Raw genomic sequence first — 21223 nt, forward strand, 5'->3', positions numbered from 1 at the left:
TAACAAACAAATAACACCATTGAGATGGTAAAATGTAAACTATATCAAATATCTAGTCTTGCCAAAGCTCCGTGTTGACGGCCTTACATTGACCTATAATGGTTTACTTTTTTAAAATTGTTATTTGGATGGAGAGTTGTCTCATTGGCACTCACACCACATCTTCCTATATCTAATTATTAGACAATATTGATAATATCTATTTCTTAATGAGTGTGGCAACTATTCTTCCTGTTAGTGCAGCCGCTTTCCTACCGTTAGTGTAGCCACTTTAGTTCCTGTTGGTAAATTTTCTGGCAGATTTTCAGCTTTCATAGCAAGGTTATAAGGTGAATCATTATCATCCTCCACATCCACAGTCAAAATAAACTCTTTACTCATTGGTGGGTTTCCACTGTCTGTTACCATGACACCAATACTATGGCTGGTAGCAGATTCATAGTCAAGTAGACATTTCTCATTTCCTTTGGTTTCACAATCTTCTCCCATGGAATTAACCTATATTAATTATATTGTTGAGCTTTATATCTAAATGTTTACAACTGCATCATACTGCTTGTTTTACAAATATTTATTATAAATGAATAAATATTGAACAAATAAGGTAAAACTAAAATATTGAAATATTGTACTGAAAATGATATATTGAGACGTTCATACTACATATACCTTGAGAACATTTCCTTCCACTAGAAATCTTCCATCAGCATTGTCAGTCAGTTCATATATAAAAGTCTGATTTTTATCAGGATCTTCTGTTACTAGACTTCCCACTACTGTTCCTACTGCACTCATCTCTAAAACCTGTAAAATGGGAACCAGATATAATGTACCTCACAAAGTCAGAGATAAGGTTAATAAATTTGTCAGGTATAACAACATGACTTTCCTTAACTTAATGTTTAACCTACCCACATTCATTTATATGCAATATACTGTATTAAATGTCACAAATTATACCTTCTAATAACTAGCATACACAAAATATACCTTCTAATAACTAGCATACACAAATTATACCTTCTAATAACTAGCATACACAAAATATACCTTCTAATAACTAGCATACACAAATTATACCTTCTAATAACTAGCATACACAAAATATACCTTCTAATGCCTAGCATACATACATCATACCTTCTTATACATATAGAATAGCCATAAAATTGAGAATGGAAATGGGGAATGTGTAAAAGAGACAACAACCAGACCGTAGAAAAAAACAACAGCAGAAGGTCACCAACAGGTCTTCAATGTAGCGAGAAATTTCGCACCTGTAGGCGTCCTTCAGCTGGCCCCTAAACAAATATATACTAGTTCAACATATATAGAATAACTATACATTGTCTCCAAATATCAATGTTATTTGTACGAGGCTTAGAAACAGGTAGAGAGCGAGGCTGTGTCGAACTTTTCTACCAGTTTCCAGCCGAGTACAAATAACCAATTGATATTTCGAGACAATGTATGGTTATTCTTTATATACTTCAACTCTTATAAGTGTTCTAAATAAAATATTTAGGGTAAAAACAATCATTTTTTAATTTGAAGTGGATGACGTAAAATTTCCACGAACCTGTATGTTTTATTGACGTTATAAATAAAACTGTACGGAAACGCATTGTCACAATCATAAACAAGGTGATATACGGTTAGTGACTGTATATCACATATGAATATACGGTCAATGTAATTTGACTGCTCAAATAGCACAGCTGCAGTATATATATGCATACACCTAGCATACATAAAAGATACCTCCTAATACATATCAAACATACATACATTGTACCTTGTTGTACATAGCATACATAAAATTATACCTTCTAATACCTAAACTATATTTTCTTATACATCATGTACATAGCATACATAAAATTATACCTTCTAATACCTGGCACCACATATATATAATAGCTTACAAAATATATCAAATGTAAACTCTACCTTGTTGTTTGTCAGATCTACTTTTGTTGGAATTTCATTGACATCTGTCACAAGTACTGTAAATCTTTGGCTCAAACTTAAATGTCCACTGTCAGTAACCTTGACCTCAATGTCTACAGAAGGCTGGGTTTCAAAATCCAAATTAGCACCTGTCATGCAAAAAAGTCATAATTAATGAAAAAGTATACATAACACTAAATTGAATTAAATTAGCAATGAAGGAGACAATTAGGATGTGTTAAAAAAATCACAGTAACATGATTATGGGTAGACATATTGCTATACTAAACCTTCATTACAATTTCAAAGACAGAAGAATGCATAAAGCAATAAAATCTGATCATTGCTTTTTGGTATTTTTTGCTACCACTGTACCACTACACCACAGATGAAATATATGTTTCCATAGCTTTCGTTCACCGTTCAGAATTTTGATTGATTGATTGGATATTGGTATTTAATGCCATTTTCAGCTCTACTGGCTACACTGTGGCTATCTGGTTTATCTATCAAGGAAGAACTTATGAAACCATTTTATAAAAAGGGAAAAAAAGACCACATCCATAAACATGAACACCTATTTTGATGAAAAGGGTACACAGAAACTAGAGGCTCTCAAGAGCCTGTATCGCTCACCTGACTCTACTTATATAATCATATAAAAACAGATAAAATTTGGCTACAAAGTAACAACACTTGGCCAGCACCTCATAAGGAAAGAACTATTCATGCTATGTTTGATTTCATTCAATTCCATGGTTCTCTAAAAGAAGTCTTTTGTATGCATTTCCCATAGGGTCCTATGTTAAACTAAGCCCCCACTTGCAGCCATCTTGAATGATGGATCGGAGACAAAGTAACAACACTTGGTCAGCATCTCATAAGGAACATTCATGCCATGTTTGGTTTCATTCCATTCTGTGGTTCTTTAAAAGAAATCATTTGTATGCATTTCCCAAAGGGTCCTATGTTAAACTAAGCCCCCCCGCTGGCGACCATCTTGGATGATGGATCTGCTACAAAGTAACAACACTTGGTCAGCACTTCATAAGGAACATCCATGCCATGTTTGGTTTCATTCCATTCAGTGGTTCTCTTATAGAAGTCATTTGTATGCATTTTCCATAGGGTCCTATGTTATACTAAGTCCCCCGCTGGCGACCATCTTGGATGATGGATCTGCTACAAAGTAACAACACTTGGTCAGCACTTCATAAGGAACATCCATGCCATGTTTGGTTTCATTCCATTCAGTGGTTCTCTTATAGAAGTCATTTGTATGCATTTTCCATAGGGTCCTATGTTATACTAAGTCCCCCACTGGCGGCCATCTTGGATGATGGATCTGCTACAAAGTAACAACACTTGGTCAGCATCTCATAAAGAACATTCATGCTATGTTTGGTTTCATTCCATTCAGTGGTTCTCTAAAAGATGTCATTTGCATGCATTTCCCATAGGTACATGCTATGTTAAACTAAGTTCCCCTGCTGGCGGCCATCTTGGATAATGGATCGGCTACAAAGTAACAACACTTGGTCAGCACCTCATAAGGAACATTTATGCCATGTTTGGTTTCATTCCATTCAGTGGTTCTCTAGAAGAAGTCATTTGTATGCATTTCCCATAGGGTCCTATGTTAAACTAAGTCCCCTGGTGGCAGCCATGTTGGATGATGGATCGGCTACAAAGTAACAACACTTGGTCAGCACCTCATAAGGAACATTCATGCCATGTTTGGTTTCATTCCATTCAGTGGTTCTCTAAAAGAAGTCATTTGTATGCATTTCCCATAGGGTCCTATGTTAAACTAAGTCCATGCTGGCGGCCATCTTGGATGATGGATCTGCTACAAAGTAACAATCTTGGTCAGCACCTCATCAGGAACATTCATGCCATGTTTGGTTTCATTCCATTCAGTGGTTCTCTAGAAGAAGTCATTTGTACACATTTCCCATAGGGTCCTATGCTAAACTAAGTCCCCTGGTGGCAGCCATCTTGGATGATGGATCTGCTACAAAGGAACAACACTTGGTCAGCAACATTCATGCCATGTTTGGTTTCATTCCATTCAGTGGTTTTCTAGAAGAAGTTCAAAATGTAAAATGTTAACGACGACAATGACAGACGACGATGACGGACGACAGCTCACTTGGCCCTTCAGGCCAGGTGAGCTAAAAAGGGATTATTAATCATATAAACTGTTATCACAGAGATATGTCTAGCCTTTTTTGTAATTTTGACTATGCAAATGTTGAAATGAAAATAGCAATACTTTAACATCTTACACAATTTATGCAAATATTAATTCAGTCATTGAACCATGACTGAGTTAAATAGCTAAACAATCTCCATGTAAATGAAATGTGCCAATGCTACATTTTATTTTTTTTGTAATACAACTGCATACCAAATACCATTGACTTATTATAAGTCTTTCCCTAACCTAAATACAAACATTAACTTGTAAACTATGTAAAAGTTTCAAAGTCAATGAACCATGAAGAGGTAATCTCCATGGAAACAATACTTGCAAATGCCAATAAATTTGCATACCAATTATCATTGACTTAACAATAGCAGTTCATCTTAAACTGATCTAATCATAAACTAATACATGTAAACTAAGATAAGTTTCAAAGTCATTAGACTGTGAGGGGCGAGTCCAAATATTCTCAATGGAAATGAGATGTGCCAATGCTTATACAACTGAATACCAATTAACATTAGCCTACCACTAATGGTTCCCCTTGAACTGACCTAATCACAAACTAATACATAATAACTAAGAAAAATTTTCAAAGTCAAAAAACCATGACTAAGGGGGTGGAGCCAAATTGTCTCCATGAAAATGAGATATGCCAATGCTTATACAACTGCATACCAAATATCATTGACCAACCACTTGTGGTTCCCCATAAACTGACCTAATGACAAACTAATACATATAAAATAAGCAAAAGTTTCAAAGTCAATAGACCATGACTGAGGGGGCAGGGCCAAATAATCTCCATGGAACTGAGATGTGCCAATATTTATACAACTGCATACTAAATATGAATGACCTACCACTTGTGGTTCACAAAATAATACATTGTTGACGCCGCCGTTGCCACACTCTGGGAAACAGCATACCTATGTCTTGCTTTTTGACTCCGTCAAGGCTAGACAAAAACTGCTTTTTTAATTAAAAAAAAAATGTTTCTACTAATATACATAATCACAAAATGGATCAAGCTACTAATATCCACAACCAAGAATAGATGAAGTTACTAATATCAACAACCAAGAATAGATCAAGCTACTAATATCCACAACCAAGAATAGATCAAGCTACTAATATCCACAACCAAGAATAGATCAAGCTACTAATATCCACAACCAAGAATAGATCAAGCTACTAATATCCACAACCAAGAATAGATCAAGCTACTAATATCCACAACCAGGAATAGATGAAGCTACTAATATCCACAACCAAGAATAGATCAAGCTACTAATATCCACAACCAAGAATAGATGAAGCTACTAATATCCACAACCAAGAATAGATGAAGCTACTAATATCCACAACCAAGAATAGATGAAGCTACTATAATACCATCTGTTACAGATAATTGTCCTGTCTGGGTCATTGTGAACCTTCCTCCCCCATCATTAGCCAGTGTGTATGTATGAGTATCTGTATTATCAGGATCTACGACACTGAACACACCCAGTGTTATACCATTGATATTCTCACTCACAGATACTTGGTCCTCACTATAACCTATTGTCTGTTTAATGAGATAATGTCTATTGATGACCTATACTGTATGTGACAACTGTGTATGAAAAACCTGCTCATGATTTAAATCTTTTAAAACAAATATTGTTCTATCATACTTTTACAGGCATTTGAAAAGGACTGTCACATATAAATATTAATTTTGTGGTATCTTTACTTGTTTCGCTGTTTCTTATAATTACAAGCCAACTTGTCATTTATTTTCAATATTCTGAGTTTGCATTCGTTATAATCATATGGATTTAAACAACAGAAAACCTAAATTTAACATAGATGTAATCTCCTTATCTATCTATTTGCAAAAAAGACATTTTGTTTATATGTTTGACTCTTAGACTTGTACATTTCTTTTTGTTTTCCCTTCTTCCACTAGCGATGGATTTATCCAAGTAAGATAACCATCTTGTTATATGTATTAACTAACCGTTGGTGCTTCATTGACATCTATGAGAGATAAAGGGAACATTTCCACGGTATTCTTTCCCGCTGTATTGGTCACCTGACAGATCAGAGTGTACTGAGACAGTAGTTCATAGTCTAATGTTGCTCCAACCAATACTTCAGTTGTACATACTCGTTTCTCATCCTTGTAAAAACAAAAATACAAGACAAGTTGACATTTGGTAAGGCTTATATGATTATTTCCTGTTCATAAGCAACTTCATAAAGTTAGGATACCTTTTTTTTTAATAAAACCTTTATATTGGCAAATTACCTTTAATTCTAATGAGACAACTGAAATGAAGAAAATTTGATCCAGGACTGGTATTTTTGGCAAATACCCCTACATAATCTTTTATATATGTTAAATAACACTGAATCATTTTTGTATGAAGCTCCCTGTACATCTTAAAGGTGAAGAGAAATTATTTTACTATTATGCTGTAATCCATAAACATGTTGAGCTTCCTGTCCGGTGTAAGCCTAGGCCCTGTGTTGAAGACCGTACTTTGACTTATGATGGTTTACTTTTACAAATTGTAACTTGGATGGAAAGTTGTCTCATTGCATTGGCACTCATACCTAAGTTAAGACTATTAATTCCTCTGGAATTATACATGTACATATATGTGGTTATCACTGACTTTATGTAACTTCATATTTGAATATTTTTGCGGAAAGAGTCTAATGAGGGTAAAAAAAAATAATCCAAAATTGCAAGTACCACGGCATAGAGGGTAATTTGTGGCATATTAACCAGCTATGATGAAAAAAAGACAAAATCGTTTGAAAGGAGGAAAAAAGGTTAGAATATGCAAAAAACACATCTAGTATGACGTCCATTATCACTGTACTGTTATGCATATTTTTAGGGGCCAGCTGAAGGACACCTACGGGTGCGGGAATTCTCGCTACATTGAAGACCCATTGGTTGCCTTCGGCTGTTGTCTGCTCTATGGTCGGGTGGTTGTCGCTTTGACATATTCACCATTTCCTTTCTCAATTTTATTGACTACCAAGCAATCAAAATCTGGCATTCTTAACTAAGGTGTAATTACAAACAAGATCTCACCTTTGTTACACAAGCAGCATTTGAAATTTTGACAATTCCTGAGTTTTCTGTATCCTCTACACTGAATGTCATATCCTGTGTTGTATCTTGATGTTCTCCTTTAATGGTACCTATCACTGTATCAATATGAGAGTTCTCAGTAACAGACGGCTTATTGTCATCAAATGAAGCATCACCACCAACAGAGGTCAAGGTTAGAGTTATCACTGTCTCACCAATAACTGTTATACTGAAGAGTCTTTCAGTCTATAAAAAATAAATAAATATTATGTTTATTAATCATAACCTCACCATGCAAGACCTGTCTTTATAAAGGTAAAGTGCAATTGTCATCTTAAAAAAAAGGTAGTAAGTCCATTATTGTTTCACTAAATAAACTTCTACATGAAGTCTTTGTTGTTTTTCTATGAAAAATTCAACAATCTTTAGAATTTTTTTTATTAGAATTACTGTTTAACCAGTGTTAATCAGTGTATCTAGAAAATTATCAAAAATAACCTTGTAAATGGGTTAAAAAAAACCTGATTCTGCTATTGATATTGGCCAAGGTAACAGTAAATTGTTTTCAAGTTTTCAATCAGAAGGGTTGTGGTTCTTGCAATAAAAGATAATGGTGGATTCCAGCACTTTAATATTGAAAATAAACAGCTGGGCCATGAGCGCATGATACGCCTGACGTCTTGTTTAGAAGTTTTATGCAATAATCATAAATAGTTTCTGAGAAAGTTTAAAGCAATAACTATATATTATTTTTGAGACACGGCGGGACATGTGAAACCCCCAACCATGTTTTTTTTTACAAAAAACTAAATATCACTAAAATAAAATTTTGAATCAAAACCAAAAAGTATACAGATCTTAAGATTAATATAACAAAGAAGTGTGTTAAGTTTTAAGCAATAATCATAAATTGTTTTTGAGATACGGCACAACATGTAAAACAAAACCTCCCCCTTTTTTACAAAATACTCAATAACTCAAAACTAAAAGTTTGAATCATCACCAAAAAGTATACAGATATTTAGATTAGTATAACGAAGAAGTGTTTAAAGTTTTAAGCCATAATCAAGAATCGTTTTTGAGATACAGTGCGACATGTGAAAAAAACACAACCCTGTTTTAGTTACAAACTCAAAAAGTGTTTATCTTATTTTCACCAAAAAGTTTACAGATCATGTGACCATCATAAGAAACAACTATGTTAAGTTTCATGAAATTTGGATAAGTCGTTCTCAAGTTACGGTGCGACATGTTTACGCTGGACAGACAGACGGACAACAGACAGACAGACAGACAGACAGACAGACACAGACAGACAGACAGACAGACAGACAGACAGACAGACAGACAGACAGACAGACAGACAGACAGACAGACAGACAGACAGACAGACAGACAGACAGACAGACAGACAGACAGACAGACAGACAGACAGACAGACAGACAGACAGACAGACAGACAGACAGACAGACAGACAGACAGACAGACAGACAGACAGACAGACAGACAGACAGACAGACAGACAGACAGACGGACAGACAGACAGACAGACGGACAAACAGACAGACAGACAGACAGACAGACAGACAGACAGACAGACAGACAGACAGACAGATGGACAGACAGACGGACGGACGGACACTGGACATTTGTATACCATAATACGTCCCGTCAAAATTTTTGACGGGCGTATAAAAATATTCAAAATAGGTTTATAGTCATGCAGAAATAAGTTGGTTATACTGTTTTAAAGGGACACAGAGGCCTACTTTGATTCATCCAACTCAGGTTGACTCAAGTTTAAACATCAGTCTTAATGTGCATGTGTGCAACCTTTTTCGAATCGAAGTCAAAACTCTTCCATAGAGTTAACTATCAAAAGGGAAGTGAGAAAAAAATATATATAAGATAAGAATTAAAATTTAAAAAAAATGCATTAATGTGTCAGTATAAAGAGAAAACCTAATTCTGTGTGCTTCTGATAAAAACCATTTGTTAGTGAAAAAAATGAGAACAAAAATCGTTTGGAGATAAAAATAATGATTTTGTTTTATTTATAAACATAACCGACACTTGATACACACTTGAGCACCTGAGATCACCCCTAGTTTTTGGTGGGGTTCGTGTTGTTTATTCTTTAGTTTTCTATGTTATGTCATGTATACTTTTGTTTGTCTGTTTTTTCTTTTCATTTTTAGCCATGGCGTTGTCAGTTTATTTTTATTTATGAGTTTGACTGTCCCTCTGGTATCTTTTATTCCTTTTTTTTTTTTAACTATATCTATTGATTCCATAATGCAGGCAAACATAAGTTCCCTTTTCTCCAGCTGTATTTAGTCAGAAACCAGTTATTTTTTACCATTTTTTGTTGTTGCATTTATTTGACGCCATCTTGAAACTCAAATAAACCTGCCCCAGGGTTGATGTAGAGTTAGCTCGGGTGGGTTCAAAAGGTCAAACTCGGGGTGTTGGGTTGTCAGTCAAGTAAACTCAACAGACTCTACTAGCCCAAGTTGGAGGAATCAAAGTAGACCAGAAAGATTGAACCTGAAGAATTTATAAAATTCAACTCCTTTTACACAATCACAGTTCCAATTAGATTTGATTTTTCACTTTAAATTTGTAACTAAACACAAATATTTTTCATCATGAAAATTTTGGTAGATAAATAAATTAAAAGTACTGTTGTTTAAATAAAAATGAGAATGGAAATGGGGAATGTATCAAAGAGACAACAACCCGACCATAGAAAAAACAACAGCGGGAGGTCACCAAAAGGTCTTCAATGTAAAGAGAAATTCCCGCACCTGGAGGTGTCCTTCAGCTGGCCCCTAAACAGATATATACTAGTTTTGTTCCTTAATTAGGTGTCTGTTAAGCATGTTACACAGGTGACTGCCAAAAAGAGTTGAATTAAATAGAGAAAATTTTTGGGAGGGTCTAATACTAGATGGTTTTATTGTATTGAACAATCAACAAAATTACTTTTCTATAGAAAAAGATTTTTAAGCTTTCGTATTCAAAAGTTAATACTTCTTTATTTTTCTTACAGATTTTTCTGGATTTCCATTATCAGTAACTTTAGCCTTTATAACATAGACTCTTGATGGATCCAATGCTTCATCTGTTGCCTTGGTGACAACCCCTGTTGAACTAACAGAGAAAAGTCCTCCATTGTCATCAACCAATGAAATGACATGTGTCTGGTCTTTGTCCTCATCCTCGAAGGTTAAACCTCCAATCACTGTACCAGCAGGGGCACTCTCTTCTACTTTATATGCTAAAATGAAAAGTTTGTTAAGTGTAACCATATACCATCATTATTTTATTAGGTTACCAAATTATCCATATTACTTTCTGTATATCTAAATTTACAGTAATAGACCTAAAAACTTTTTGGGGAATCCCCATCACTTGACTGGATATTTCGCAACAGTTGAATGAATGATATCAGACAAAAACCATGTTTCTATTGTGACATCAAATATTTTTTTCCTGTGACATCAATTTTTTACAGGAAATAAGAATGGCAAACATGAAAACAGCAAAAACTCTATGTTGTGCTTTTTCTCAACTGCAAATTCTTGTCTGGTTTTTTTTTATTCCACATCAATTATGAATCTAGTAGAAAATTGTAAATAAAATACATTAAATATAAAAAACAAATCAAATCAAATGAATGCATAGACTAATAAAAATAAAATCATACAGACCACTCAACTGCAAGTTCCTTGGACTATCATTTGTGTTTATCAGTTCTATAGCCAATGAAAATGTTTTGCTCTTGACTGGTACCAATCCTGCATCTGTTACTAGGATATCCACATTATACTGACTGGTAGATTCATAATTTAATTTACATAAATCTCCTCCCATGGAAAGACAATTTGCATTACTTTGGGCAACCTGTCAAAGAAATTGTCATCTATGATACATACAGTACCACTCTCTACTCAATTACTACATGTGTAAATCAACTTTTATTTATAATTATTCTTTAAAAAAATGTTACATAATTTTTGCCAATAATTTCGGTCAAATAAAAATAAGTTTAAATTTTCTTTGACAAATGAATCTTGCTTTTGCACATGATTGAGTATGTCAACTACAGAAGTTTGGCTTCTAAGATTAAGAAATCCAGCTTTTGTTTTATATGAAGCTGCAGTTTATCATTAAATTATTTCTTTAATTAAATTCAAGTTTCAAATTATCTCCTTGTCAAGCTGAACATTTGTTTAGTATGAATTATCTGATGAGTACCTTTATCTGACCATTTTCTATTCTAAATCTGCCATCTGCACTGTCAACCATTATTAACTTAAAAGTCTGAGTTGTCTCCACTTTATTGTCTGGGTCTTGAACCAATAGATTTCCAATGACTGTGTCTCTGTCACTGTTCTCTGCTACCTAAATTCAAAACAATAATAATTAAGAAGGCTAATGGAACCAGAATACAATTGAAAACAGGTCATATACTGAAATCACAGGTGATGAAATTTCATCACCTGTCAGAATCATTACCAAATCTCTGGTGAACTGCTTTAATAATGAGTCACACCCATAAAATATAGATTTAAATCTTAAGATTATTTGTGTTTTAACATCACTATTTCGAGGCAGCCAATTTTTATTGTTGGAGAAAGCTGGAGTGCCAAGACCCCACAAAATATAGGTCAGTTTATAACAATGTGAAGAATCAGGTCACTATACCTTATTGTTATCCAGGGTTAATGATAGTATTTCTTCATTCATGTTGTTGACTGTAATAGTAACATTCTTTACAAACTCTTTCATGGGTTCACCAGAATCTTCTACTTTCACAGAGATGTGATATTCAGTCTGGCTTTCATAATCTATCACTGCATCAGCTTTTACCTAAAATAAAATAAAGTACATTTAATTGCTACAATTGTTTCTTTTTAAACAGAGAGCCTGCGCTTCATCAGCAAATTAACGAAAATTTTCACCAACAGCTGCCAAAGACTTGTTGCAATTGTTCAAAATGTGCATAGAGTATGGCGTCAATACAGGTGGCTAAAAATATTACGGTATTCTTTTTTGAAAATATATTTCTCTTTTCTCTTTTAACCAAAATATACATATTAACTTACCCTCAGCATGTTTCCTTGAAGCTCAAAAACACTGCTTTCATCTACCAACCTAAAGGTGTGAGTCTGTCCTTCATCTGGATCAAGTGCAGATAACTCTGTCACATCAACATCAGCTGTATTCTCATCAATTCTTAGACTGGTACCTTCTGAACCCCCAAACAAAATATCCTGAAGGAGTAAAAGTTTATTTGAACATTTCTTTTAATTCTAAATATATGTTGTTAGATCATTGTTTGTCATGTCACATGTTACATTTAGTGCTATTTAAGAAAATGTTGTATTCCTATTGGGCAATTACATAAAATTTACAATTTGAGCAGTCACCTTTTCCACTCCTTCATACCTGTCCTTCAAATAATTGTCCAAGCTTACAAAAGTGTGTTATTGCCAAAAAAAACAAAAATTGTGTTCACTTTGTGTCTATGAAAGCACTTTAAGCTTGTTTGATATAAACTAAACAAGAGAGGAGAAAGAAAACAACCAACAGGACAACAAAAATTAATGAATAGAATAGTCTGCTGTGTATTACCTGTGGAGGATCATTGACATCCTGTACATTAATTGTATACTGTTTTTCTACTGTAGAACCTTGCTCATCATGTACACTGATGGCCACTGTATACACAGATCTGTCCAAAAACTTCAAATATCCCTGTGTAACCAGATCTGCTGTACATGTAGTCCCTCCCACAGCCTGCTTGTCAAACAAATAAAAGTACATTATTATGATATTGAAACGATGCTTTATCAGTATGTTTTCATTCAAATTCAATATGCTGAACAATAAAAACTTACTTGGGTTTTATTCTATAATACATAATTTGTTTTCATAACTGGTTCAACCCCCTTTACTAAAATTTTGTATACTTATAACAAAAAATATACAAAAGAACCAAATAAAAAAACTTTAACGGCATTAAGAAATTAATTATAAAGATTATTACTACTAAATATAAAACAATACGTTGAAGCTGAATTGTTTGTTGGGTTGGTTTCTCATTGACAAACACCTAAAATCTCACTTTATGACTATTGGGTGTACCATTGTAAAAATAAACCAATCATAAATCATGGCTTCTATAGCTAAATTCCTGTAGAAACAAGTAACATTTTGACACTGCTATCAAAATTATGTGCCATTTTGTTTCTTTGTTCAAGTTAAAAGTCATCCAGTTTCAAGCTGCAATTCCAAGTATTTGATCCTGTGGTCTTAATAATCAAATTAGGTTTTGCATGCATGTAAAACTGGCTAAACCCAGCCTGTGCCTGTACCACGTCACAAAATATTGACCATGCCTTTTGGTTATTTTGCTTGTTTCTTTTTGTACATCTATTTTATTTTTAAACAGTTGACATTTGATAATCTAAACTATTGACGTCTGTTAAACATACTTGTTTACCACAGCTGATATTTGATAGTAAGAACTCTTGACTGATACTGGTTATTTTCAAGGTTAAAACATCATTGTTGTCCGGGTCTGTTGCTGTGATTTGACCAACTACTGTTGCTTCTGGTGATAATTCTGGTACAGTCAGGGTTGTCTCCCCTTCAAATGAGGGATTTTCATTTCTATTCAGAACCTCAATTGTCACTGTGGTTTTAGTCTAAAAAAAATAAATACAACTGAATGATAGAGTTTTGCAATGATCAATGTATAGAAATTTTACAGTAATGTACAGATATTCAATACTTTATATATACCATTCTCTATGAAATATAGTTTTATTAACATTAGAATCTTCTTCCATTTTATAAAGAGATTTCAATTAGATTGATACATTAGCAATATGTTGTCAAATATGAAGACTTTAAGGAATACAAAATGGAATAACAATTTTGCAAACCATTGACATTTAGGAAATATTAATATCATAATTGGTGTTTTGTGGGCATCGATTGGCAATTTGATGGTCCCAAATTGTATTAACTGACAACTCATCAACAAAGCTCGATGTTTACAACTTTCAAATCTTAATTTGTAATAAAATAAAGCAACTAAAAGAAAATGTATATTGCTTAAATACAATTCAATTGAATATTGGTGGATAGTTGTCTCATTGGCAATTATACCTCATCTCCTTATTCTTATATTAAATTTAGAAGTTCAGGCATCAATCCTAGAACTGATATCCTTAAATAATGACATAACTTATCTATTCAAAGTTAATGTCATAGTGTTGCATTATATGCTTTTAGTCTGCAGTAATGCTTTTTTCTTGAAATCTTCATCATGACACATATTCTAACCAGTCTATCAACTTAATGTAAACAAACAAGAAATAAACAATGTTGTAAAACCTACACTTGTTGATGGAGTTCCATCATCTGTAGCCTCAATAGATATATAGTACATGGCTTGACTTTCATGGTCCAGTGACTTCTTAGTAACTAAGGTTTTACCATCCTTCAAATCAAATACCTCAGTATTGTTTAAAAGTACCAGTCTTATATTTTGTCCTGGATCCTGGTCTGTTGCTTTCAATATTCCTGGAAATCAGTGAAAAACATGATAAAAAGTTTTGCTACAGATTTTACATAAAATTAACATTATCAAGATCTGTGCAGAAAAGATCATAGCAATATAAAACATTTTAAGCAGACATTTACATCGTACATAATTTCGTTCACTTAGATATTACAAGCTGCAAAAAATCTCCTTTTTTTATGATTTATGATGAGAGCATTGTTACATATTTCATACTACAGTAGACTCCACCTAATCGGATATCGGCTAAACGAATATATCGGCTATTGTAATATTATTTCAAAACACCGAACCATTCCCTATACATTTCAGTCAAAATACATCGGATAATCGAATATCGGTTATTAGAATATATCGGCTTATTGGATAGGAATATTCATGAAAAATGTGTGAAACCATGTACAATCGAATATTTTGAAATAATTATATATTTTTCTTGACAGGAAATGAAGCCGGAAGTTATGCGCCATTACGAAGTTTAAGAAAATTTCAGTACAGAAATGTTTCATTTTATTAATAAAACAATCTTTTATAGTCAAATAAAACATGTTTCTTCTTGTTGTCTTGTTTATTTTATGAATCTGATATTATATTTTGCCTAAGATGTGTTTGTTATGTGTTTATCAAAATGTGATCGTTATTATTAAATATGAATGAAAAGTACCTCTTTCTCAACAATTTATTAAAATATATATAAAAGTCTCGTGTAAAAATAAGGAATCGTGTGTCAATAGCATATCCCAGGTGAAATAGAATTATGTAACTTGTACACATGTACGCCATTTTCCTAATTTACATAATATTCAGCCTTTTATTTTGAACCACGGCAGATAAGATAGAAAAGTAAATTAATTTTCCTCATCTTGATGTCCAATTTTATAATCATAAAAGTAGTTGTATTACTTGAAATGGAAATGTGTTTCAAAAATAAAAAACTGTAGAAAATTAGATCCGAGTTCGATCACCTTCTTAAGCTATTAATAGATTTACCTGTGGCCTACTTCCAAGAATTCATAGTTATTTTTAGCTTTTACCTGTTTTAACACACAAATGAAACAAATCACGCAAAAACAACAAGTCTCATTATTTAAGAGGTACATATTTTATTCAGATAATCAACACATAATTAAAAAATCAACAGACTGACAGTTAAACAAAATACATTGTAATCAACTGATCGATCTATTACTCAATCAACCGATTTATCCGAACTTGTACCTGAAAAAAACATTGAGATTAGTTACAAATTTCCATTAATAAAGCAGCTATAATAGCTATTGGTATCTTAGGGTTGTGTCTGTCAATTTAAAAAAACAAACTTGGAGGAATATACGTTCATCGGCTAATTGAATATATCGGACAATCGGATATTTTTAGCTGACATTTTGGGTATCCGATTGGCCGGAGTCTACTGTACATAAATCTTTGAAAAATGTCTTAATTAATGAAATGCATCAAAAATAATTTATTGGATTTACATTCATCACAACATCAGGAGCATTCAACCAATTTGAAAGCCAAGAATGTTAAAAATAATTGAAGACTTGAAGACTTGTGAAAGACCAAAACGGATGTGAACAGAATACACAACTGACACATCTCTAAAATAACTATACCAATTTCAAAATCTGCATCGGAATTTTCTGGGACTGTATCTCCTACAATGTCAACAACAGGTGGATCATTGATGTCTGTTACTGAGATGGCCATGACCTTTTCCAAGGTCAAAGGAGGTGTACCATCATCTGTGACCTTAACCTTTATATTGACAACTTTGTCTTGTTCATAATCTAGAATACATGGTTTGTTGTCACACATTTCTGATGATTTTTTTACCTAAAAAGACAGGTATAAAGTAAATGTATTAGATTAGAAACACATTTTCAGATTTTAATAATGTTTCAAAAAATTGTTTCTGAAAGCTTATAAATGTGAAAGTAGTATGGTCATTTGTGGAGAAACATTTAGTGATGTAGGAATCTAACTATATTAGGAAGGCACATTAATAAAATTGGGAAAGGACATTAAGTCTGTTTAAAGATCAAAACTCTGCAACAGACAAATTCATTCAGAAGTTGGTCTAAGAGATTTATATCATGTATATACTTTTTAAAATATGCAATACTTATAAAATAAACCAAATTACAATGGCTTCCTTAACATTTTGAGGAGATAAGTTTAACATTAAGAACCCCTTGATGCTTACCTGTAAAGTGTTGCCATGGATTTCAAACCTTCCTTGTCCATCATCAATCAGATGATAAGTAAAGGTTTGAATGATCTGTCCAGAATTATCAGGATCAACAGTGGTCAAGTTACTAACCACTACACCATTAACACTGTTCTCAGCAACCTAAAATACAATTTATCAATTATACCACTGATTCAATACATAATATATTCCATAGCATGTCTCAATATAAACAGGAGTCAATGTATATAATATGTCTGAACCTGGCAAAATAAAGAGAATATCACCAAACCCATGTATGTGAATGGCAAACAGGAGTCAATGTATATAATATGTCTGAACCTGGCAAAAAAAAGAGAATATCACCAAACCCATGTATGTGAATGGCATTTTACCCGGTAGTCAGAATGATATATGATTGTATCATAATATCTTTTATTATTTTTCAAGCAAATTTGAATGAAAAACACTTATGATAAGCACAATTTGTTTTCAACAATCATGAAATGCAACAATCCCCTACTTGCATAAAAAATGGGATGTTATCGCCATAACTTAACAGAGATCAATGAACCATGAATATGATATATAGGTTAAACAGACCCCTGTAAGACAGACATCCAACCATTCGAGGGCTGTAAAAGCCAGTCAAGGTTGTTAAACACTTCCATCATCAAGACATACATACACTCATTAAAATCATTCAACAGGTTGTGTTCAACTGACCAATTACTTCTGGTATGTGTGAAACTAGCCTAATAAAGAAAACCATCAATTAACCATGCAAATGAGGGCAAGATCAGATCAACCGTTCCCTCGTGTCTTGTTTAATCTGAATAAAAACATCTAAAGGCAGGGGAAAAGGTTCGAGCTTAAACAGCATTTACATACCTGACTATTAGATAACTGTATGTCTAATGGTGCTTCATTTACATCTATTATATTTATAACTATTTCTTTGTCATGTGACATGGATGGTATCCCTTTATCTGTTGTTGTCAAGGTAACAGTGTATTTATTTCCTTTTTCAAAGTCAATAACCGCAGATGAGGCTGCCTGAAAAAAAAGTAAAATGTATCTGTATTATGTAATTGATGGAATTTCCTTTTCATTGGAGGATGACTGACATGATTAGTATCTTACTTAAACAGGATGCTGAGTAAAAATGTTCCAATACACTTTCATATTCTTAATATGGAGAAGTGAACACAACCATAATATTAAATAGGCAAGACAAACCTTTTGTGGCTATTTTACATAAAAGTTCTCAGCTGGAAAATTGAACATAATATAACCTTTATCTTATGAACTGTGCAAAGTCTCATGAAAAACCCTGTAGAAATTTCAATCTTTTTCTTTAAATACATAAAAAGTCAAATAACAAAAATACTGAACCCCAAAGAAAACTCAAAATGGAGACAGAGAGTCCATAATCAAATGGCAAAATAAATAATTTCAAATACAAAACTACCTTAAATACATTGCCTTCTACAATAAACAATCCAGACGGGTCAGTTATAGAATATTCATGTTGGTCATCTTTATCCTCATCCACACTGGATAACTGACCAATCACAATGTCCAATTTATTCTCTTCTATAGAGACCTCAGCAACTGATACACTATCAATCAGTATGTCCTGAATGTAACGAAATCTTTCAGTGGTTTATATATATGGTTATAATTTGGTGTTCTTAAAATTTAAAATCATATAACACATATAATTAAATTTCTACAAATTCAATCAATTAATTCATTATATTGAAATTGACAGTTGCAGCTCTTATAAAAACAATTTATTCTCATCACTGGAGACTGAATGCATCCATGAATTACTGTGGATTCATTATTATATGAGGGATACCAATTTTTGTGGATTTCATATATACAGGTGAACCATTAATTAAAATATTAAACAAATCACTAATTTTCCATTGGCTCTTATGCAGACTTTGGCAAAGCCATGAAATAAATATCCTCGAAAATGTTTAAATCCATGAAAATTGGTACCGAAGAACAGTGTTTCAAGTGAGATGTGAATATCTTGTCAAGGCTTTCCTGATTTCTGGATGAATTCTAAACTTTTAAGAACGGACATGACTCGAATCCTCTTGCATCTCATAGTGTATACAGACAGCCTTAACTAACGAAAAATAAAACATCTTTAATTATCTGAAAACTTTTTCAATAATAAACTTACAGAAGCTGCATCATTGAAATCTACAACTTCCAAGGTCAAGTTGATAACCTTGGTTAAGCCTGCTTTGTCTGTGGCCTGAACAGAGAATGTAACAGAAGGTTCGATCTCATAGTTAAATGGTGAGTGTGTTGCCAGTAAACCTTTGCAGTATACATTCACATCCTGTAAAACAATTTCACAAATTCATTTCCCATACCAATGGTATTCATTCTTTGGTTTTCTTTAAATGCATTTCAAATGTTACTCAAACTTATTGTACAGCAGACTACAAGTATGAATTTTACTTTTACATGACATTAGGTCTGGTAAACAACCTGACCCTGACTTTACCAGATCGAATGAAATTTTACCAGACTAATTATTTTTTACATCTAATTGTCATGTATATTATCCGACATTATCTACATAGTACATATTAACACAAAAGTTACACATGTATAACAAAAAAAGAAAATTCATATATGAGAAGTTTTCAAAGATAAAAAAATCTCCCCATTACAGAAAATAATTTAGTAATAGTTTATGACTTACTCCAACACTAGAACATATTGTATTCTTCAATTCCAATCTACCGTCTGCATTATCTAGTAAGGTTAAGGTTATCCAATCACCCTCATCATAATCTTTGACATTAATGGTACCTATCACTACATCTGTAATGAAAATAAATTATATCACTTTCTCAAAAACAAAAATAAATGTACCATTAAGACTTAATTATCAATGTCATGCACAAATACTGTTTACATAATAGTTACAGCATAAAATGTTTTCAACTTTGAATGCATAATATGAATTTACAGACTTCTAAAATAAGAATTCATACAACAATAAAATAGGGAAAATATGCTGGATTTGGTGTTGATTTGACCAACAAAATAATCCAGAGATATTGTTATTGTAAAAGGAACATTTGAATATGAATTAGACATTAGTAGTAAAACACTGCTTACGATTTGCATTCTCTCTGACTTTAGGTTTATCATTTTCATATGACAAAGGAGAATTTTCTGCAGTAACCTGAAGTGCATATGGAACCTCATCCATGTCCTGGATCTTGAACTTTATAGTAGATGTTACCTTAAATACAACAAGTTAAACATTATATGTCAATAACGATGAACCCGACTTAAAAGGTATAAATTAATGTTCAGGTTTCTCTTGTTACTGTATGTCTGATGGGGTGTATCAACTTGCCCCAATTACAGTTATGAAATGGTATCAATCGCACCACTCTCTATTTTCCTGATGGCATTAAGGTAATTGCGCCGATAAATGGAATCAAATTGTGCCACATTCACCTGTATATCTTAAAGCAACTGATGTGCTAAGAATATTTAGAATATCATCTTTGTCTGTCCCTGTTCAAATTAGAGGCCCTTTTATAAGAAAATGTTTTCCTTGATCTAAGAGTATGTGGTAAGAAGTTTAATATGACCTTGAACATCACTTAAGACTTGGAATCCAAATAACTTTATTTCTTTCAGATAAACCACCACTATTCAGATTTTCTTATAGAAACTCATAATTTTCAGTACAGTTTTTCTAATAATAGACAGGAGGTTTTCTATGAAGATTCTCTCCTACTGAACGAGGGTTTTCAGAATAGATTAAAATATCCTACTTACAGACAAAGGTTTTTCTCCATTATCTGTGGATTTCACATCAATTGTAAATTCTGTGAACTTTTCTGTTTCATAGTCAAAACTTCTAGATGCGATCAACTTTCCATCTTTGATAGTAAATACACCACTGGGGTCATTTATCAGTTCGTATGTGTGTGATTGGTCAATATCCTCGTCTTTTGTAACAATAGCAACAAGTTCATTTCCTGAAACACACACCATCAAATTCAATGACAAATTCAGAATATAATATCATATATTTACTTAGTTCTCTAAAAAAATAAAAAAAATAATTTTGTAGATGTTCTCGTTTTACCATTAACAATTAGGTACAGGCTTTAAAAAAACAATCCTTTACA

General features: G+C 32.9%; 1 protein-coding gene across 1 annotated transcript in view; it reads right to left on the minus strand.

Moving 5' to 3' along the window:
• Positions 1 to 21223, minus strand: part of LOC134711088 (protocadherin Fat 4-like) — a 107576-nt gene that overhangs the window by 74488 nt on the left and 11865 nt on the right. Inside the window, exons 9-30 of the mRNA XM_063571522.1 lie at positions 20868 to 21070; positions 20193 to 20319; positions 19771 to 19892; positions 19240 to 19401; positions 18511 to 18678; positions 17931 to 18095; positions 17055 to 17201; positions 16465 to 16684; positions 14666 to 14850; positions 13755 to 13967; positions 12892 to 13059; positions 12363 to 12530; positions 11962 to 12126; positions 11512 to 11658; positions 10965 to 11157; positions 10302 to 10531; positions 7251 to 7496; positions 6162 to 6323; positions 5552 to 5756; positions 1951 to 2099; positions 670 to 804; positions 256 to 498 (exon numbers count right to left, since the gene is read on the minus strand). Coding sequence (XP_063427592.1) covers positions 256 to 498; positions 670 to 804; positions 1951 to 2099; positions 5552 to 5756; positions 6162 to 6323; positions 7251 to 7496; positions 10302 to 10531; positions 10965 to 11157; positions 11512 to 11658; positions 11962 to 12126; positions 12363 to 12530; positions 12892 to 13059; positions 13755 to 13967; positions 14666 to 14850; positions 16465 to 16684; positions 17055 to 17201; positions 17931 to 18095; positions 18511 to 18678; positions 19240 to 19401; positions 19771 to 19892; positions 20193 to 20319; positions 20868 to 21070 — 3923 coding nt within the window. The remainder of the gene's footprint in view (positions 1 to 255; positions 499 to 669; positions 805 to 1950; positions 2100 to 5551; positions 5757 to 6161; positions 6324 to 7250; positions 7497 to 10301; positions 10532 to 10964; positions 11158 to 11511; positions 11659 to 11961; positions 12127 to 12362; positions 12531 to 12891; positions 13060 to 13754; positions 13968 to 14665; positions 14851 to 16464; positions 16685 to 17054; positions 17202 to 17930; positions 18096 to 18510; positions 18679 to 19239; positions 19402 to 19770; positions 19893 to 20192; positions 20320 to 20867; positions 21071 to 21223) is intronic.

The sequence above is a fragment of the Mytilus trossulus genome, chromosome 3 (genome assembly GCF_036588685.1).
Source record: "Mytilus trossulus isolate FHL-02 chromosome 3, PNRI_Mtr1.1.1.hap1, whole genome shotgun sequence".
NCBI lineage: Eukaryota > Metazoa > Mollusca > Bivalvia > Mytilida > Mytilidae > Mytilus > Mytilus trossulus.